At 44.9% G+C, this 19287-nt stretch overlaps 1 protein-coding gene across 7 annotated transcripts in view; it reads left to right on the top strand.

Moving 5' to 3' along the window:
• The window catches only part of PALM2AKAP2 (PALM2 and AKAP2 fusion), a 280924-nt gene extending 265612 nt beyond the window's left edge, over window positions 1-15312 (top strand). For 6 of the 7 annotated variants that reach the window (XM_064439264.1, XM_064439267.1, XM_064439266.1 and 3 more), the window contains 3 exons: window positions 2877-3055; window positions 6061-6099; window positions 12577-15312. In XM_064439264.1, the coding sequence (XP_064295334.1) occupies window positions 2877-3055; window positions 6061-6099; window positions 12577-12669 (311 nt within the window). In that variant the 3' untranslated portion in view covers window positions 12670-15312. The remainder of the gene's footprint in view (window positions 1-2876; window positions 3056-6060; window positions 6100-12576) is intronic. The other variant, XM_064439265.1, reaches the window with a different exon arrangement.
• Window positions 15313-19287: the final 3975 nt, after the last annotated feature.

The following is a 19287-nucleotide window of genomic DNA, read 5'->3' as shown; positions in this document are numbered from 1 at the left end:
GAGGGAGCCATCACCAGAACTGAAGCCACAGAACATTTGTTGGAGTCCCTCTGAAAGAGCAGAAGAATCTAAATGTGTAGGTGAAGATTTGGCATGCTATAGCCTGTACTCAATATGTTGCAACAGCTCTAAAGGTGATGTCAGGGGACTACTGTACCCTGGAGGGGAAGACACGCTGACAACTACTGTTAACTTGCAAGTGTGACCATCAGGCTGCACTTTTTGCTGTTATCCTAGAAATGTGACCCCGTTTCCTTTGTTACTCGGCTTGGATTTGGACAAGGACTGCCAGCAGTGTCTGTGTGCATCAGGGCATGGGACTGCAGAAGTAGAAAGTGCCTGTGATCATCGTGTCTGGTGATGCTGTTTTGCTGAATGACTCTTCTGCCAGAGAACAGTACCTTATCTGGATTGAAATCTGCCAGGAGAAAATTAACTCAGCAACATTTCTAACACGATCTGAACTGGCAGAATAGGTCTGCACTGGAGTAGAGCTTTGCATCAGGTTTCGGAATTTTTCTGTGGTTGTTCTGAGAGCCCTGAAGCCTCAGACAACCTGTCATTTAACCACAGCCTCACTGATGATTGTGCTGGTAGCTTGCCTTTCTGCCACTGTTGGCACTGGTAGGATCTTCCTCTTCCATCTGCCTGCCTGTTCTCACAAAATGTTTAGGAATTTGAAAGAGATACTGGAATTCAAACACTTATACAGAGAAAATTGTTATATAAGCATAATTTATTGTGCATACAAACTAACAAACCACAGTTTTGCTATGGGCAAATCTTGTTTCTACTTTGGCTCCTATATTTGTGAAAAGGAAACTGTGCACTGTTCATGGTGATGCTGCCCAGCATGCCCAGAACAGTTGTGTGTTGCTGCAACTGCTGCTGCTGCTACAAAATGGAAATTGATGGGCCCTCCATCCAGGGAGAATTAATCTGCTCAGAGATATTCCCTTTCTAAAATGCAGATCCCCAAAGCTTATGGTTTGCACTGTTTTTCAGGGGGACTGGGATGGAAGGAGCTCCTTTCAGGCGTAAGCCTGTGTCCCTGGGTATGAGCATCCTGTGATGGTCTCCATCCCTCGGGAAAAGCACAAAAGCTAGGCGGACATCTGAGAAGCCTGATCCTTACTGCATTACTTGCATACATCTAAGACAGTTACTTATTAGTGTAAGAATGAAGTAACACAGCAACCCTTAATCAGGCCTTTTATGTTCAGCAAACTTTTTTACCCACTGGACCCAACGAGCAAGGTGACAGTTTTTCTTTCTCCTGCTGAGCACTCCAATCTGTCATGCATGGGTGCAGCTGGGCGGCTCAGGACCTGCTGTTGTTCCTGCTTTGGCAGGGTAACTCCTGATTGTCTGTGGAGCTGGTGCTGGTGCAACCCAGAGGAGAGCCTGGGCCAACAGGAGCCCCCCTTCCAGTCTCTGATGGGGTGATTTTGGGGGGATGAATTCCCAGCCTCATCCTTGCATCGCCCAGCTTAAGCTAAGCCTGTAGTGAGAAACTAGTGATGCTGGGTTTTTCCATACTAGTCAGAAATGACACAAACCCGGAAAGGGGATTTCTTGTAAAAGACCTTCTCAGTGTCGACTCAAGTTTCACTTCTTCCTTCAAGAATAAATCCTGCTAATTCTTACAGGAAGTTTCAATGCTGCTCTCTAGTGGCTACCACTGTCATGATGCTTTTTAGAGGAGCAGCTAGGGTTTTCATTTGTCTCAGCAACGGGAAGTTTCATGAAAATCTGCACACTCCTTCTGGTTACTTCACTTATTTGTAAGAGCTTTAGGGTGGGGTTTTTTTTCTTCTTTTTGCCCTTCCCCATCTATTGAACTGTCTTATTTCAAAGAGCTGCCATGCCTTGGAAAAGGGAAGCTGATTTTTGTTCAGCATTCCTTTCTCTTGTTATAGATTAGGAACCCCTGCACTTTATTCCCACACCAATGACCTGCCACCATCACCCTCATTCTTCCCACCAGAACAAGCTGGCAGCTCACCCCAGATCAGTGGCTGGTGATGAGACGTGCAGGCTGTCACCCCTGGAGAAGCATGGGCTGTCCATCCACTGAGCGCTCCCACAGCTCGTTGCGGTGGTCTCCTTGCTCTGGCCCACCTTTTACCCACCTCTTCAGCTGGGGTCAGACTGCCTAAAACAGGCTCCCCTGGGCTCAGTCAGAGAGCAACCTGACTCCTCTCTGACTTTCCTCCAACGAGGAGACTGAAGAGCCCTGTCTGAATGAGGGGCATGTGGGACAGAGACCCCAGCCTGCTCTGGCACAGGTCTCCTTCCAGGAGCACCCTCTGTGACTTACAGGAAACAGCTGCAGGGAAGGGTAGCACCCAAAGCCTTTCATGCTTAGAAAGCAGATAAAAAGCACTGGAAAAAGATAAAAAGCCAGCGACACTTAACAAGATGGCTTCTTTGGACGTCTGGGGCATGGTCCCCACCGTTCAGCAGTGGCACCCTAAGCGTTGTATAGTCTGAGCCAGAAAAAAACTTACAGTTTTCCAGAATCTTACAAACACTTCCAGATCACTGAAATGTGTCCTGTCGGAGGGAACAGGGTAATTCAGGCAGATGCTACTGTAAATAATAGTGGTGCATTAAATTTGCATTGTATCATTTCATAACTCTTCTGGGTTTTGTAAAAAGATTTTGTAGTGGTTTGGAGTAGTACATTTCAGGAAGAGGGAGAGTGTTTTAAAAGCCAATGACCATCCCGATTTACCAGATTGTTTCATAAACTTCATTCCAAACTGTTTCTTCATTCAAACCCAGCTGAAAATGCTTCTCCAGCTGTCGTCTTTTGGAAACAACTTGTGAGTCCTTCAGCTTAGAAGTGGTCATTCCTTTTCATGTCATTGCAGGAAAAATAGAGAAGATCAAGCCTCCTCCATCCCCCACCACAGAAGGCCCTGTCTCGCAGTCTGACCCACCATCCGAGGAGCCTGCGGGAGCCCAGAGACCCAAGAACCTGATGCAGACCCTCATGGAGGATTACGAAACACACAAAACTAAGAGACGAGAAAGAATGGATGACAGCAGTGTAAGTATACTTTTCCTTTTCACTTTTGCTCTGCAACAGAGACTTTGCTCGGGATTCAATGTAAGTGGATAACTTCCTTAGAAACCACCCCTTACAGAATTGGAGCGGGAACATCTCAGAAATTAACTTGGATCCTTCAACAGGCAGCATACTGTTTCCCACTGGATTTGTTGTCTTTCTTCTACACATATAGAAAATCAGCCAGAATTTCAGTTTGTGAAATGGGTGCCTGCATTTCAGTCATTGCTGCAGTACAGTTTAACCCAATTAAGGTGTTCTTTATTGGAGACTCTAATAAGAGCTATGAATTTCATAGCTGGAAGTATCAAAATTCAGGTACATCCATTTTACAACCTATTTCCCAACAGAGAACAAAGTGTTTCTTTTTCAGACTTGTTACTATGGTGGGCAATGAGTGCAGAAGGTAGTAAGATATAAGTGCAATATAAAACACCTTAATTGGACACAGTGTCTGCTGAAGCAGCCACAGTCCTCTGGGCATTTCCCAGAGATATCAGAACAGTGACCCCAGTGCCAAGGAGGTCATGCTCCAAACAAACTGCTTTCTAGTAACGTTCATTAATGGTAGAATCTTATTAGGTGTATAGAAGTAAGTGAAGGTTTGTAATGTGAATACTGCACTAGTCTGCAGCTTTTAATCATTACTGGTCAGTATTGCACAGTAGATACTTAAAATCAGAAGGAATGCAGGACCAACAGGGTCCTGTTGCATTTCTGCTGGTTAACTAAAACACAGGAAAGCTGGTTCAAAATGTAAACAGATTAATTTCCAGTGCACACCAGAAACTTTCTGGTCCCTTCTTCTACTGAAGCCATTGAAAAACAAGATCTCCATGTCCATCAGGCTCCTGTTGCCATGTAGGAAGCCAGCTCGTGCACAGGAGTGTGTCTTGTTCTGGCGGCAACATCTTGGGGCTGCATCTCTGTCTTCCCCTCCCTTCCCAAAGCACCCAGTGAAATGTGGTGGCTGTACCTTCTCCAGTACGTGCTGTTTTCTGGCACCTCCCCAGAGGATCCCTTTCCCTGAAGGGTGCTGAGAGGCTTGCAGGAAACATGTCACACCCTCACACCCTTTGCAGAAGCTGGGAGAATCTTTAAAGAAAGAGGGGCATAAAAATCCTGCCGTGCAAACCAGAACTGGTCCTCAGGAGTCCCACAGTGAACATCTGTCAGTCTGGTGGCTCAAAACCTCAGCACAGCAGAGAAACTGCTCTGCTAAAGAGGTGACAGCTGTACTCACTCCATGCTTTTCCCCCCACTCCTGTGAAGAGCAAAGATGACTTGCCCAGACCATGAAGAGGTAGTTTGTGGTAGAAATCTTCTGCCGTGATGGTCACATGCCATTTGTCTTGCATGTTGTAGCACACAAAAGACATGTAAGATGTCATCAGACCTAACGCCCTCTGTTCAGTTACCTGAGTGCAATTCCTCAGGTGCTTACCAAGCTGCACACGTGCTCTTTAGAAAGCAGGTTAGCCATGATTGCATAGTCTCCTGTGCAGCTTGAAGTGAGCCCTGATGTCCTGACCTGTTTGCTGGTCTGGGCAGTGTCTGGCCAAAGCTGTGCGCTCTGGGTGCCAGCTCAGCTATCCACTGCTGCAAAAGCTGCCCAGGCACTGACCACCTGAAAACAGACTGCCAGAGCACTGGTGGTGGTCAGACACCTGTGGTGGTCGGATCCTTTTCTGGGACAAATTGTCAAGGCTGCAGTGAATTTACAGAGCCCCAGTGCACACTGAAGTCCTTCAGTGTTGCAGTTTGTTGTCATTCTCCTCTTCTCTAAGCCCATTGCATATAGCCAAACAAGGTTTACATTCTTGCTGCTGCCTACCCAAAATCCTGTTAGAGGTCAGGGTCCTGCAGAGCCTAGAGGGAGCTTCCTCAGACCAGCAGGAGTGTTTTGTTTCTCTTCCCTGCCTTTTTTCACTCCTCTTTTGTAAACAGCTCCCACCATTGACAGTGGAGAGATAATTCAAATAAGAAATGCTGCACTTCTGCACCTCTTTGAACTAATATTTTATGTGCCAGGCTAAGGAATAATTATTTAAACAACACATAGCTTTGATTTGTCAGCAGAGGACATTTGACCGTATGCTCAGGAAAAAGATTTCCATAACTAACCAAACAAAAGAGCACATCACCAATCTGTTTTTAAAAATATTTGAAATATAGTGGGGGAAGAAGATAACTGACAACCAGACAGGCAGCTGCCACTTGGCGCCTTAGGTCCTGAAAGCTGAACATGCGATTGACATTGCTGTTTGTGAATGAGGGGAACCAGAGGCTTCCTCGGGTACTGGGAGCAGTCAGGGTGCTGTGGCACCTGAGGCTGAACAGAGCCAGCGCTTCTGCAGGGGCAGAAGGCAGCAGCCACAGACTCCTGATTAGGACTGGGGAGAGTTTGATGTCCATGGAAATTGAGCTCACCATCAGTATTGATGTACAGACCTTCAGTTTCTCCCTACATAAGATGCACCAAAAGGCAGGAGGGTGGTTTCAGTAGGACACCTACCCTGCCTCTCCTTTAAACATCACTGCCTTCTGTTTCATGTCTGGCTTCAGTGGCTACAATGCAGCTGCTCTGGCCAGGGCTTGCAGGTTTTGCCTTTCAGAAACAGAGAGCAAATCAAGCACATCTGCTCTTGGAAGAACTTCACTGCTTAGGCAAGGGGGCAGTTTCTTCCAAAAAGGATGTGTTACAGTAGAGGTTTCAACAGGTGAGAAAAAGAGAAAAAACAGCAGCAAGAAAACAGGTCAAGCACTGATGGTAAACAGGACCGAGACTGGACAAGCAATGTCATTAAAAAAACACCAAATTGAATAATCTTTTGGGTTTTTTTTTTTTTATGACACCAAGTTGCTTGGAATCCAATACTCTGGGATGTGCTAGTTCCTGCAATTATTTTTTTTTTATTTTGTTCTTGTTTCCTAGTCATAACATGCTTGCTCAATGTACTAATGCTGGTCTTTTCCCTTTCTACCAGTACACCTGTAAATTACTGTCTAGCAAGGTTACTTCTGAGGTACTTTTCAACTGCTTATTTATTTTTGCTTTCTCTTGCATGGTGTTTCCAAGTGCATGTCGCTGCAGTTTGCATTTTCATGCTGTGTGCCAGTGTTGTTTCATGTCAAAACTGGGATGCAAATGTGTGTGTGGGATAGCCCTTCTTATCTCTCATCAACAAATATTTGTGTGGCTGCTTTTCTAACTCTTGGATTCCAGTTACAATTTCTGGCATGGGAGGGGTTGAATTGAAGGGATGGGAGCTGTTGCCCAGGACAGGAGCATTCCTGAGGCATGAAATGAGAACTCCTTAATCCCTGTTACCATTTAGCTAAAACTGGGATCCAAGCATCTTCAGATGCTGAGTGAAACTGCTGTGGCTTTCCTTTGTCTCTGACTACAGTGTATTTAGCACTATCAAAACCTTTAGTACTCTGTAAGGAATCTGCACACCAACCTTTCATCTATGGAAGAAGAGAGTCATATCCAAGTGCACAGCCTGAGTCTGGTGAATATTGTGAACCTGTCCATGTCCCTGTGTGTTGTGGTGTGACAACTGATCAGAGTCCTACAACTTAGCATCAGTGTTGGGCTCAGAGTAGAAGAAACTCAGACCTGCTAAAGAAAGGGTATTTACAGTGGCATTTGGTATTTTAGCAAGATGATAACTTGCATGGTCCTTATCCTTACAAAGCTGGACTCTGCCAAATGTAATAATTTTAAGAGCAGGAAGTCGATACCAACTCTACTTTTGTAATGTTTGTAGGAACGAGGTGCTCAATAATGTGGACATTTCAATTGCCTGTAATTTTCAGTGCAGACATATGTGTAAATCTGGACTTCTCTAAGAGGCACAAATAGATTGTGGTAATGACTGACATTCATTCCTCCAGCATCATAATTTTTTTATAAACATGAATCTTCTACTATTTCCCTATTCTAGAACATATTTGACCACATCGGCTACCTGAAGACAAGTATATGAACATTTTCTGTCCTGGAGAGTAAAGCAAAGTCAAGTCTATGCCATTTCCTATTCATTAAATAATTCAATGTGAGTTTTATCTCACTGGTACAAGCCAGCGATAGGTCTTTGTGTAGAGTATTTATAGAGAATTAATCAGTATAAAAGCAGTGTGCTTTCAGAGACCTGGTTTTACACACTGGTTGGACCTCTTCTTCCCCATAATACCTGCACAATAATCTGAGTTACGAACATTAAATAGTGATCAGAGTGTTTAGTGTTGTGTGAGGGGCAGAAGCTCAGGTATAGATTTTACATGGTCCACCCTTGGCCTTCTGCTTGTAAGGGTTGTGTGTCTGCCTTGTAAAATGATAATGGTGCAAGCAGTAATGAGCTGGAAATGAATGTGCTTGGATGGGAAAGGGGGTAGAGATGAAAAACACTGTAGGACACAGCAATACTGTATGCAGGTGAAAGTATGCCACCTGGCTAATCCCCAGTTAGAGCCTCAAGCTGAAGAAACTGCTTGGTTCTCACTGGAAATCTTTAGCTGGAGCCAGGCAGTTGTTTCAGAAGGAACAGCAAGACTCAAGGCATGATTCCCCCTTACTCTCTACTGACCCCAGAGCTGAGCTGTGTCTCCTGTTCGCCGGAGCCCTCCATAATCCACTCTGGTGCAGACAGGTGGCTCAGCTTTAATCATCATCGGCAGCACTGGAGCTGACCCAGCCGCGCTTGCACCAGCTGGGAGCAGGGGCTTGCACTCTATCAGCCTGCCAGCTCAGCTCCAGTAAGCATCAAACCCCCAGCAAAGGACAGTAACTGCTGAAGTTAAGCTACATGCAGCAAACCACGGCCTGCTTCATTAGGTTTGTATGATTTTATCACATCCAGTTCCTGCAGCCTGCTGTTTTAAAGACACCACAGATAACTATGTGTCTGCAAATATGTAGGTTGTTTTTATCCTAAAAATCTTCTGCTTTTATCCCTATATGTGTCTTCAACTTTATGGGACATTATCTGGAGTTTGCTTAATATCAATCATGCTGTAGGAGACCCTGCAGTAAGGTGACATTTATGCAACATTAAAGGCTACTGCTGAAAATTTTTTGTGTTACAAAACAGAAAACTAACATACTAGATTTGATGGAAGAGGGCACACGGTTTATGTTTTAATTATGACCAGCAGCAGTATAATACTGTTACTGTCTTGTTTCAGGTAAACACATTTTTGTCTCAGATACCCAGCTCCTCACTGTGCTCCCTAGAGGGCTGGCGTATTCAGTGAATAGCACTAAGTAGGTACAGTAAAGAAAATACCTTTATACCGGAGAAGCAGGTGGGGTTTGTCCCTCAGTAGTTCCAGTTTTATGTTAAAGCATTTAGTTTATAGTTCGTGAGCAGGAATGCTCAAGTCTGCAGGAGCAGGCAGCCTGTTCCCTGCCTTTGTGCTTCTGTCTGTGTGTGCCCCGTGGGGGTGTCTTGTGCAGTGACTTTCCCGCATGGTACTGGTAGATTCTAGACACTAAGACCTTTGCATTTTCTTTTTGTGTTGCCTTTAGTTTGTCAACGTCCATATGGGAAGAATCAGTAAAGTATTAAGCTCCAGAAAAATGATTTTGCTTCCATATCAGTTTTGCTGCTACTGTTTGATAAAAATTAGCCTGAACCATTTAGTAGTCAGTTTCATTCAATGGTGGGGATAAATATGCTTTGGACTAAAACATATCTATATTTTGTTTTTTATTCTGTTGTTGCCAGTAAGAGAGCAATTATTGTTACATCTTTTGGAGAGAAACTCAGGACAGGTTAGTCTCCATCTCTAGGATGGAGAGAAATTAATCTTATACCTGGCAGTGGTAACTGTTTCAATCTTTATGAGGTTTTTTTTTAAGTCCTCAAAAATAAATTAAATGTGTCAGGAAAGAGCCCTCTGCAATTCTTAGCGAGACCCCAGAGCTGCAACCACAAGATCCACACAGCAATTTTTTGCGGGGAGGGGTGAAGAGTGGTTTTTACAGCTCTCCGTATCTTGGTAGATTTGTCTTTACCTCACACCTACAAATCCTTTCTGAATTCTTCCTCTTCTGTTGCAGCTAGTAGTCAAATCACCTCTCCCAAATAAGACGTTTTATATAACATTGCTTCTTTTACTGATGTGGCCTTACAATTAGGTAAGCTCATTTCTTCAGCCTAAGCTTGAGTAAACTGCTTCATGATCTCTCTGATTTTCAGCATACGCCTTCTGTGTGCAGTTACAAGCCTGGCTGCCTTAAGACACCATGACCACCGAAGCCTGGCCCTGCCTGTGTCACCCTGCCTGCACCCGCTGAGCTGATGTGGGGCATCAGGGAGGACACTTAGGAAGCACTGAGGTAGCATTTTCGTAACATGGCCAAAATGAAGAGCGTTAAAGACCCCTAAAACAGCCACAACAACAAAAGCAAAAGCCTTTCCTTCCTTTGACCTGCTGTGGAGAGCCTCTGGTTGCTGGACTCATAATGGGTCTAGGGACAGCCCTGACATTGCCAAGAATATTTTAAAATGGAGATTGTTTGCTATTTCAGGCAAGCGTCTTCCTGGGTTGAGAATTCAATGCTCCATTGAGGAGTCCCAGTTCTCCACTCAGTCATTCCAGTTGCATGCTATAATTACCCCATTGTTTCCTCTAGCGGGTGTAAAATTGACACAGCCTCGTGAAAATGAGTGTTATTTTAGGTCAAACACTCTTTCCAGTTGATTCTGGAATAACTATTCAAAAGGACCTTTAGTTTATTAGTATCTGCTCTACTATTTAGAGGACTTGTTTATTAATCCTAAACCAGACATCAGTACTTGTTCTCCTGCAAAGGCTACGTCCACGTTCAGTGCCCTCACAGTATCTCTGATGTAACTCTGGAAACAGCTTTCCTTGGAGCAACCCACAACGTTTGCGGAAGTAGACAAGCTTCTGGGCAGGTTTGCCCACAGAATAAAGGGAAACAACCCTGTAGCCATTCCTTAAGACAACAACGAGCTGACTGATCCAGAGCAGAAATCTTCAAAGTTTAAGAGTCCTGTCTGTTGCAAGCTGTCACCAGAGACCATCACAGCATTGTGATTTCCAGCAAGGAAGACATTGACAGGAAACTGTTGTAGATTATGTAAAATCCATTTTATTTTCAGCTGGCATAAATCTACAGACCAAATTCAGAATAACTCATTTAAATATACTCTGTGACAGAGGCAGTTTTGGTCTAAAATTTATGCTGAATTTGCTGGTTTTTCCTGTAAATTTCAGTATCTAGTGGGGAGAACAATAATTTTCTGTGTTTTATTTCATTATTATCCCATACTGGTCTTGAACATTTCCTGCCTAGCAGCATTGGTCTTTTGCAAACCAAAAAAAAAAAAAAGCTGGTTTTTTTTCGCCCATTCACTGCTAACCCTGGAACAGCCACTGTCTTTTCTTATTCTGAGAAGATAATAAAATGATGCCCTGATACCCAGTCCCAGTTTTGCTTCTCCATTGGTTGGTTTGGGTTGTCTTTCCTTGATTCAGGCATTTGGAATCCCAAGCAGGTAGTTTGAACCACTGGTCCTCATCCCTGCAGGAGGAGTAACTCCAGTACACTGCTTACAGGCTGATGGCTCAGAAGGAATTTTTTTTACTGATTTCAATTTTTTTTTTTTATTAACAGTTAGATTTGTGAGCACATTTGCCCTCTGCTGAGTAAAATAGGAACTGCCCAGCCCTGCTCCTGCTTTCTGGTGGCTGCTCTGCAAAAAGAGGAAGCATGATTGTGTACAAAATTCCAGTGAAAAGTCCCTCCAGTGGACCTGGGTGAGCTTCGTAGCCCTGGTCAGTGCTGGGAAGCAGATGGAGCCTTAGCTCAAAATTGTCTCTGTTGGATAGATTTTGCCTTTAGTTCTTTGGCTTGTTCATAGTCATGGGCAAAAGAAACTAGGAGGGCAAAGAAGTAATAAAGCAGGCCAAACTCCACCCTACCTTCAGGTCCTGAATGGACATCTGGGTCTTAGCATAAATGAAGAAGTGTGTTCTCATTCCTGTAAGCCTGTAATCCCAGTGAACAGTTCAGAGATGATTTCCCAATATTGCTTGTACAGGAGCCCCTAGTACCTGTGTACTTTTCCAACCACACCTTGTCACAAGTTGAGAGTAGGGTTTCTTTATTCTTAAATCAGGTTTTTTTTATTCCAGTCAAGACTTAGGTCCTCACTGCTTCTGATTTTCTAACCAGAAGAATGAAATTGCATCATCCTTTCTCAAAAGGCCAGCTACTCTTCTGCTATCAAGGATCATGCAGAGCAGCTGGCAGGAAGCATTAGGGACCAGGGAGAGAAGGCATTGGCTCAGTGAACAGTCACGTATTTGTCGGTGGGTTTTTTACAGTTAGGGTTTTTTTACCTGACTGTATAAACATTTCAAAAGTTTACTTCTTTGGAGGGCTGTTTTAAAACACATTGAGGGCAGTGGACGTTGGCAGCTTTGTAATTCAATCATGCAGCTGTTATTCATTGTTGGTCAGAAAATAACATTGCTGTTTGCTTCTGTAAGAAGGCCCCAGGCTCCTTTACATCTCACTCTGCTGAGAGGAAAACACCCACTACCATGCATTATTTGCCAAAGAGTGCATCAAATTCACGTCACAATAACACCTTTTGGTTTCATCTGATTTTTTTAACCTTGTTAAAATACATATTTAAATTGTTTCTTACTTTTTTAGTTAATTGTTACTGAGTGTGCATGTGTGTGCATATGTACAATACATACACAGTGTGTATCTTTTTATATGTGTGCATGTGTGTGTGTGTGATTCTCTGTGTGTGTATGAAAAATATATAAACGTATCGGGGCCCATCTTGCAACAGACTCTGCAGGCTGTGCAGGTCCTCCTCGTGTAAATCTCCTTTCCCATATGCATGGAGTGCTTTTTTGCTCCAAGAGCACTTTGGTCACAGTGCATAGACTTTCACACTGGTGTACCTGCAAGCCAAAAATCACAAGAAGAAGGTGGAGGGGGGGCTGCCTAGTTCTGCCTGTGGGGGTGACATGCTGAAATAAGCAGCAGACTGCTTTCCAGGCTGCACACGCGACTCCAAAGCAGCCTCTGGACAAAGCTGCCAGGTGGCTGCTGACTCCCAATACCAAAGGTGTGCAGCTGCCTCTGGGGAGAGCCCCAAGACCCTGTCCCCTGCCTTCCCCAGACAGGGACGGGGCAATGTGCAGCTGGGGCTCCCCTGATGCGAACTGGATGCTGCCAGACAACTCCTACTGCTTTTGTCCTCCTGTGATGTGGCTTTGCTCTAGTGTGCCATCCCCCAACCTTCACATCAGCAAGTGCTTCATCGCATGAGTCCTCCCAGTTTGCACGAGGTGCGGCACTGGGAGTCCTGTGGGAAGGGCTGGCCTGGCTGGTCCCTGCCTGCCTGGTTGGTCCCTGCCTGCCTGGGCGCACAGTGCAGGGCACCCCGGCACAGGGGCCACGGGCAGCTGTGTGATGTGCTGTTTTCCCTTTCTTTCCTGACCAGGTCCTCGAGGCAACCAGGGTGAACCGCAGAAAGAGTGCTCTGGCGCTCCGCTGGGAAGCTGGCATTTATGCCAATCGGGAGGAGGACGAATAACCACACTGCAGCGTAATGACAGCGACCAGGCACGCCGAAACCAAAAAGAGAGAAAGGAAGGAATAAAAACAAACACAAAAAACACCACGAAAGCAGCAGCATTTTAGTCCAATATTTATTAAATACACAACAAACTCAGTGATGCATAGACACAGAAATGATCCAGCTCCTGGCAATCCTAAAACAACAGGAAAAACCCACCTAGAAAATACCCCCTTCTTCTTCCCTCCACCCCACTTCTGAAATAATGCAATGGGGAGAGTGCAGGGGGTGGAAGCCCTCGGGGGGGGACAAGGGGGCAGTTGTCCCTGCGGACTAGAGAGGCTGCAGGTGCGTGGCGGGAGGTCAGCGTGGAGAAGCCTGTGTCCAGGGCTCACGCTCCTGCTTTCCGCTGACCAGGTTGACAGCCCTGCCTTGCCCCACGATCACTGTCCCCCCAGCAGCTCCCGTCACACCCTCCTGCAGTTCCTTTGCCTCCCACAGCCGCTGCACCAAGATCTCGGCGTTACTTCAGCGTACTCTATCCAGCCACAAACCAATATTGCCCTCTGTTGCTATTTCTTTGAGGGGATTGACAGGTTGGGTTTGAGATAGGGTTTTTTTTTCTGGGGGGTGGGTTCTGCTCCCCTTTCTAGTAATTTATCTATTAAAAGGAAAAAAAACCAACAAACAGGGAGGCAGTTATTGCAAATGTACAATCCAGTAGACTCAGTAAAACAGTCCTTGTGTTGCAAACACAAGCCATCACAATTTAGGAGTGGAATAGATGGGGATGAGAGCTAAGCCAAATGGATTACCTTAGCTTTAGGATCTATATGCTTGCAATATCACCTGAGCTCCAGGTTCTCAGAGCATATTTACGTAACAAATTTTCTAAATAGAAAATCTATTTAGCGGATTACAACTATTTTTTGATGGTGGGGAGGGAAAAGAATGGCATGTGTAAAATCTATGAAGATGGATAATTTGAAGTAGAAATGTAGTGGGAAAGGGAAAGAAATAAAGGACATTTAATTTTTAAATGAGGCAATAATTGAACTAAGCCAGACTCTGGCCTAGAAAGAGGTATGAAATAAAGAAAAAAGATAGTTACTTCTTTGACTATATTTATACAACATTAAAAAGCCTTTGAAGTAGAGTGCTTTGTGGAAGTCTTCATGTTTCCAGGCAACAAAAAAGCTAAAGGGCATCATAATGAGTTGGAAGGAGTGAGCAAGGAAGAGCAGACAAGGGAAGAAAACATTATTTTTGCCATTCAGCCAGTGTTTTCAGTGCTACAAGCAAACCATAGAGCCTTTAGTTATTGCTTAGGCTTGGGATCAGCAGTGAAGGATTAGCGTGGATCTGTGTGTGCGTGTGGGCATGTGTGTCTGCGGGCGTGTGCATGGGGCTGGCATACCAGAAAGTGTATGGCAGTGCGTGTACTGATTTTCTCCAAAGCTGTTTACCAGCTGTAGGGGTGAGTGCTAATTTCTTTTTGTTTTTGTTGTTTTGTTTTGTTTTTTTTCTGAAAGGGGATATAAAAACAAGGCACTGAGTTAATGCAGTATTTGTGATATTAAAATTTGACCCAACATGGTATCTGCATGAGTCACAATTGCAAAGTATTGACCAGTTTTGTAAGCTGACAATTAGGAAAAGAAATGTGGTATTTATTCTTGTGCTTTGTATTTGTATGTAGTATAGAGGCTGTGGGTTTACTCTTTCTTTTCACGCAAGCAATACAATAGAAATATTTTACAACTGGGAACCATAATTTCTGGACTAGAAACCAACAAGTTTGGGAAGTGACAGAAAAAAAAGACACTGAGCTTTTTTTTATATAAAGTACTCTGCCTTTTTAATAACCGAACAGTTATTGGTTTGACATTGGTTTTGGTTTTGACATTGGTTTTTAAAAAACCATCAGCCAGAATACTCCCTTAAACCTTTCCTTGGTTTCATGACCTGCTGTGCTGTTTTATCCTGAAACAGTGAGCTCATTTAAAATGAGTACCGATACTGTGAACATACTTCTGGTGCTTTTCTTAAACAAACACAGAGCTTGCAACCAAATGATTCCCACCCCACCTTCGGTTCATCCAGCATATGATTTCTGTCCATGGACACTATAATTTTGAGGCTTATTTTTCAGGGTATTGTGCAAATACAATTATATGTACCCGTAACTCAGTTCTGTCAATTGTGCTCTGTTCTGTCAATAACCCTAAGTTTTATTGAACAGAAGAAAACCCTTCTGAACTGAGTGTTCACTGAGATAAGGGCAGTGAGCTTATATCAAGGATGGTCTCTAAACCCAGGTGCATGAGGAGGCACCACACCTATGAGGGAATTACAAACCTAATGAAGTGGACCTGTTCAGGCATGGCAATCAACAGTAAAGTGTGATTTGAGTCTGCAGGCGGGTCGTTACCATGAGACTGTAGGAAAAGCAATGCTACCAATGCAGCACTCTAGTGATACCACACGTCATGTAGCTGCATCCATGAGCTCTGAACATGTGTACCAGGAGGAGTCCTGGCTCCCTCTACCATTGGGGAAAGCATGAGTGAGACTGGGAAAAAGGGATTTCCTGAGCAGGGGAGATGACCCTTGTACTTAACAGTGAGGTGGTCCTGCACTAAACAATGCTTTTGAGATTTTCCCCCAGTATTTGCTCCCTGAAACTGGGGCAGCCCTGGGCTGCCTTCACAGGAACATGCAACTATTTTCTTTAACCTGGAGGCCTGTTTTTTGCTTCTGCTGGCTCACTGGAAGCCGGTGACCTTGATGACCCCACCATGAGACATCTCTTCATGCTTTGCCACCTCCTCCCCTACTGCCACAATCGGCCCTCAGGCTTTGAAGTGAAAATTAAGTTGTTCCCCTAGAAAGGGGATGTGGTGATAGGGAGAGGCCAGGCAGGAGTCCTCTACTAGAAGCATTCGCTTTCAGTCCCTGCGACAAAAATATTTGCATGTATCACTGCAGGACAGCCAAACTTTACACCCAGCAGACTTTTTCTCTTCCAGAAATTATGGACACTCGTAGTCAGCAGCATAGTGCTGTGGTCTCACGAGTGCAGTGCAGTTTACTTGCCTCTGTTATTTCATTTGCATGCTACCAAGCTTAGGTGTTTATAAGTATACGCCAGTAATACATATCTATCTATATATAACTATATCAAATGCAACAAAAGAGCACTATTGCAGAGTTAACTTTGTCTCCACAAAAGAAACGCTCAGATCCTTTCCCATGGCCAAGACTGGTTTTAAAGAAACTGTGTATTGAGAAATAGTTAAGCATTAGCATTTGTGATTATAATCAGTTTGGGGTTACAGTGCAGGTTTTCTGAACATTTTAGAAGCTGCCATTGTGGGCTTCATCTGGCTCCGTACTGACATTATCTGAAGGAAAATACAGTAGCATTGATGTGTTTGGTGACCAAAAGGCAGCATCCTTGTCATAACTTATCAACCACTTTCAACAATACCTGGCTTTCTGTATGTTAACCACTTAAATGTTATCCTGCTTCTGTTTTATAGTGACTGTGAGGCCTACAATGCAAGTATATATTTTCTCATTAAAACAGAAACCTGTGTTGTGTTTCTATAAAGTTGCCCGTTTCTTCACATTCTTGCAGGAAGGTGTACCCCCACAAGCAGCATGCAGCTGGAGGAGAGTGGCTTGTCTCCCACCTTCCAAGGCGGTCGGTCTCCCCACCTTGATTCTGCTTCTGTCTTCTTGTCTAGAGACAGGAGAGATCTCTTTTTGTCCACTCAGCAGTGTCAGCTGCAGAGTATTTCTTTTCCATTAATGTGCTTCCGGAGGATTGCTGAGGCCAGATCTGCTTCATGATGAACTGCACGAGCTTTCTTACCTTGCTTCGTTCACACCTGCAGGGCCCTTGCCATCACGCACGGCAAAGCACGTCATTTCAGCCAATCACCCATTCCTCACGTGCACAGCTGCAGCAACCAGACGTTTGCCCATTGCCATAGCCCCTCACCCCCCTTTCATGGTCAGCTAGACCAGGGGAGACCTCATCCTTTACCCCTGCTAGGAAGCTGCCGTCACGTTTGCCTGTGAGAGCTGGGAGGTGCCATGGCACTGGGTGCGTGGCAGCTGAAGAGTGGTCGCAGGGACGTATTGGGAACTGGGCAGTTTTGTGCCAGCCTCTGCCCCTTCCTGTGCCAGGAATTCAGGTGTTTAGTTATAACCCTGCTCCGCAGCTGACGGGGCGAGGCTGAGGACACGGGTGGTTTTGGTCGAGTTGGCTAAGGCCAAGCACAGCAGTTCAGTCTGTGTTCTCCATGACACGAGCCCCCTCTCCCTTGTGCACACAATATCAGAAATGCCTATGGAGAAAAGTCAGATGTGGATTTCCTTTCCAGTTACTAAATACTGCTGAAAGTCAGAAAACAGGTTAGAAAAAAAGCTTGATAATTTGTCAACCAGTTCTGGTCTCTAAGTCTATAAGGAAAAAGAGGTTATTTTCTTTTCAACACAGAAGAGGCTTCCTGTCTTCCTTTGCCTTTCCTTGCAAAGGAGGGATAGTGTATTGGACTTACTGGCACACAGTGGGAAAGGGAATGCCTTCTAGACTTCTCTTTTGGGTTTTACAAGAATTCAGAGTGGAAACTGGACATTTGCAGGAGAGCATTTGAACATTACAAAACTAATGCAGTGACGCCAGTGAGTGGCGGCAGCTCAGGAATTTTTGCGATGAGGTCTGCTGTTCCCAGCTGTTGGTATTTGTTTAATAACACACACTTAGGACATCTAAAATCCCTGTTGCACCATTGCATAGCCAAAATGGCATGCACCGAGCTTTAGAGTATTTTTACATAGTTAAGGACTATAAAAGAGCCATTTTATCCATAATTTCTGGCATAGTCCCATATAAGGTTAAGAACTATAAAGGAACCAGTTTATCCCATATACTTTTCCCACTATTTATCCCATATAAGTAGTTAAGGACTGTAAAAAAGCCATTTTATCCATCGTTTCTGGGGTAATCTTATATAAGGTGAGGGTATTGCACCACTAGTACTCGTAGGTGGCTTTAAGAGGTCACACCACACTGGGAAAGCAAATGGAGAGGAAAAGGATATCCTCTGCAGAGGTGGGTTTGATTAAACTGCTTTAAAAGGAGGGATAACATTTGGAACTGTGTTTTCAGTTGTGAGCAAGAAGAAGAGATTTAAAAAAAAACAAACCCACAGAACAACAAACAGGGTCTGTAGTGTAAGAAAGCACCACAAGCTGTAGCAAGGGAGGGGCAGGGCTAGGCAGGACCAGAGGTACAAATATTAGCATTGACATTGGCACTAATGATGACTTTCAATTATGTTCTATTTCTTGAATTGACTAGGATGGGCAGTCCAGCAAACTATTGGCAGTGTGTGGGTCCAGCCCTGTACTCCTTCCCAGGTTAAAGACTGAACAACATCCCAGTGTTTCACATGGTGCAAGACCAAGGGGCAGGGGCTATCCTGTCACACCACTAATAGCATGGGGCAGGGGTGGGGTGGAACAAATTAAAAACCAAACTAACAGAAACAAAAAACCCAAACAACAACAGGAAAATGCCCAAATGCCATCCAGATCTAAGGTCTGCTGATAGCTCTCTATGAACTCTGGTTAATTGGCAGCCTAACCCACTGCTTTATCAATGGGGTCTCGAGGAAGAAAGCTTTTACAGTAAGCACTAAATGTGGCATCAGTGTGAGAGTGCCTGCTCAGTCCTGGGCATGTGTCACCTCTGCAGTGAATTCAGGGCAGTGTGCCACCAGGAGCTGGAAAAGTTTTGGGCCTTCTCCCAGTCTAGAGTGTGGCAGTAGCAGCGAGAAAAATCGATGAAGGAAGAAAAAAGTGTGCAAAGCTACTTTATCACATTAGCCGTTACTGCAAACTGCATGGGAAGGATTGCATTGCAGGAATTTGGGCAGCAGCAGTGACATCTGGAGGGTAGATTGCACTGACCATGGTTAGACCTTAATTTCCAGGGATGTCCCCTGGAAGCCTAATTTTGGGAGCAGTCAATACCCAGGATGGATGTGCTGGCAGATGCTTTGGTATCAGCCTTTGAGCCCTATCAGTGTCAAGTCCACTATGATAGCACCTGTGTTACAAACACAGCAAGCCCCCTTGGGATCAGTGAAGGATCAGGAGGAGAGCCATGGTGTGTCTCACAAGCTTTCCGGGGGAGATAATTGGGATTGGGACCCCAGGAACCCTGTTGTGCTTCGCATGCATATCCAGTGCCGAAGGCATGCCTGCTTCTGGGGTGCAGCAGACCTCCCAGCCAGCCACTGTGGGGAGCAATTGCAAGCTCTATATTGCCTTGGCAGGCAGCTTTGTGCAGGACTGTGGCTGGGCATACAAAACACTTCATAAGGGGCCATGCTGCACTGAACTCTTGCTGTGGGGACCTGCTGGCTGGTAAAGGTGTATGCAGGGCAGGGGGGGAGAGTAGGAGGCTGGGAACAGCTCCACAAAGACAGCATGGTTTCACGCTGGGCTGCAGCAGACAGATCAGAGTGATGCACTCCCCTTTGGGGTGTCACTGACAGCAAGAGGCTGTGGCTTAGAGTGAGGTAGGATGCTTGTGTACAAATGGCCCTAACAAGCACTTCT

This window comes from Phalacrocorax carbo, chromosome Z (genome assembly GCF_963921805.1).
Source record: "Phalacrocorax carbo chromosome Z, bPhaCar2.1, whole genome shotgun sequence".
NCBI lineage: Eukaryota > Metazoa > Chordata > Aves > Suliformes > Phalacrocoracidae > Phalacrocorax > Phalacrocorax carbo.
Note: the sequence above shows the minus strand (reverse complement) of the source record. Positions and strands in the feature narration are given on the sequence as shown.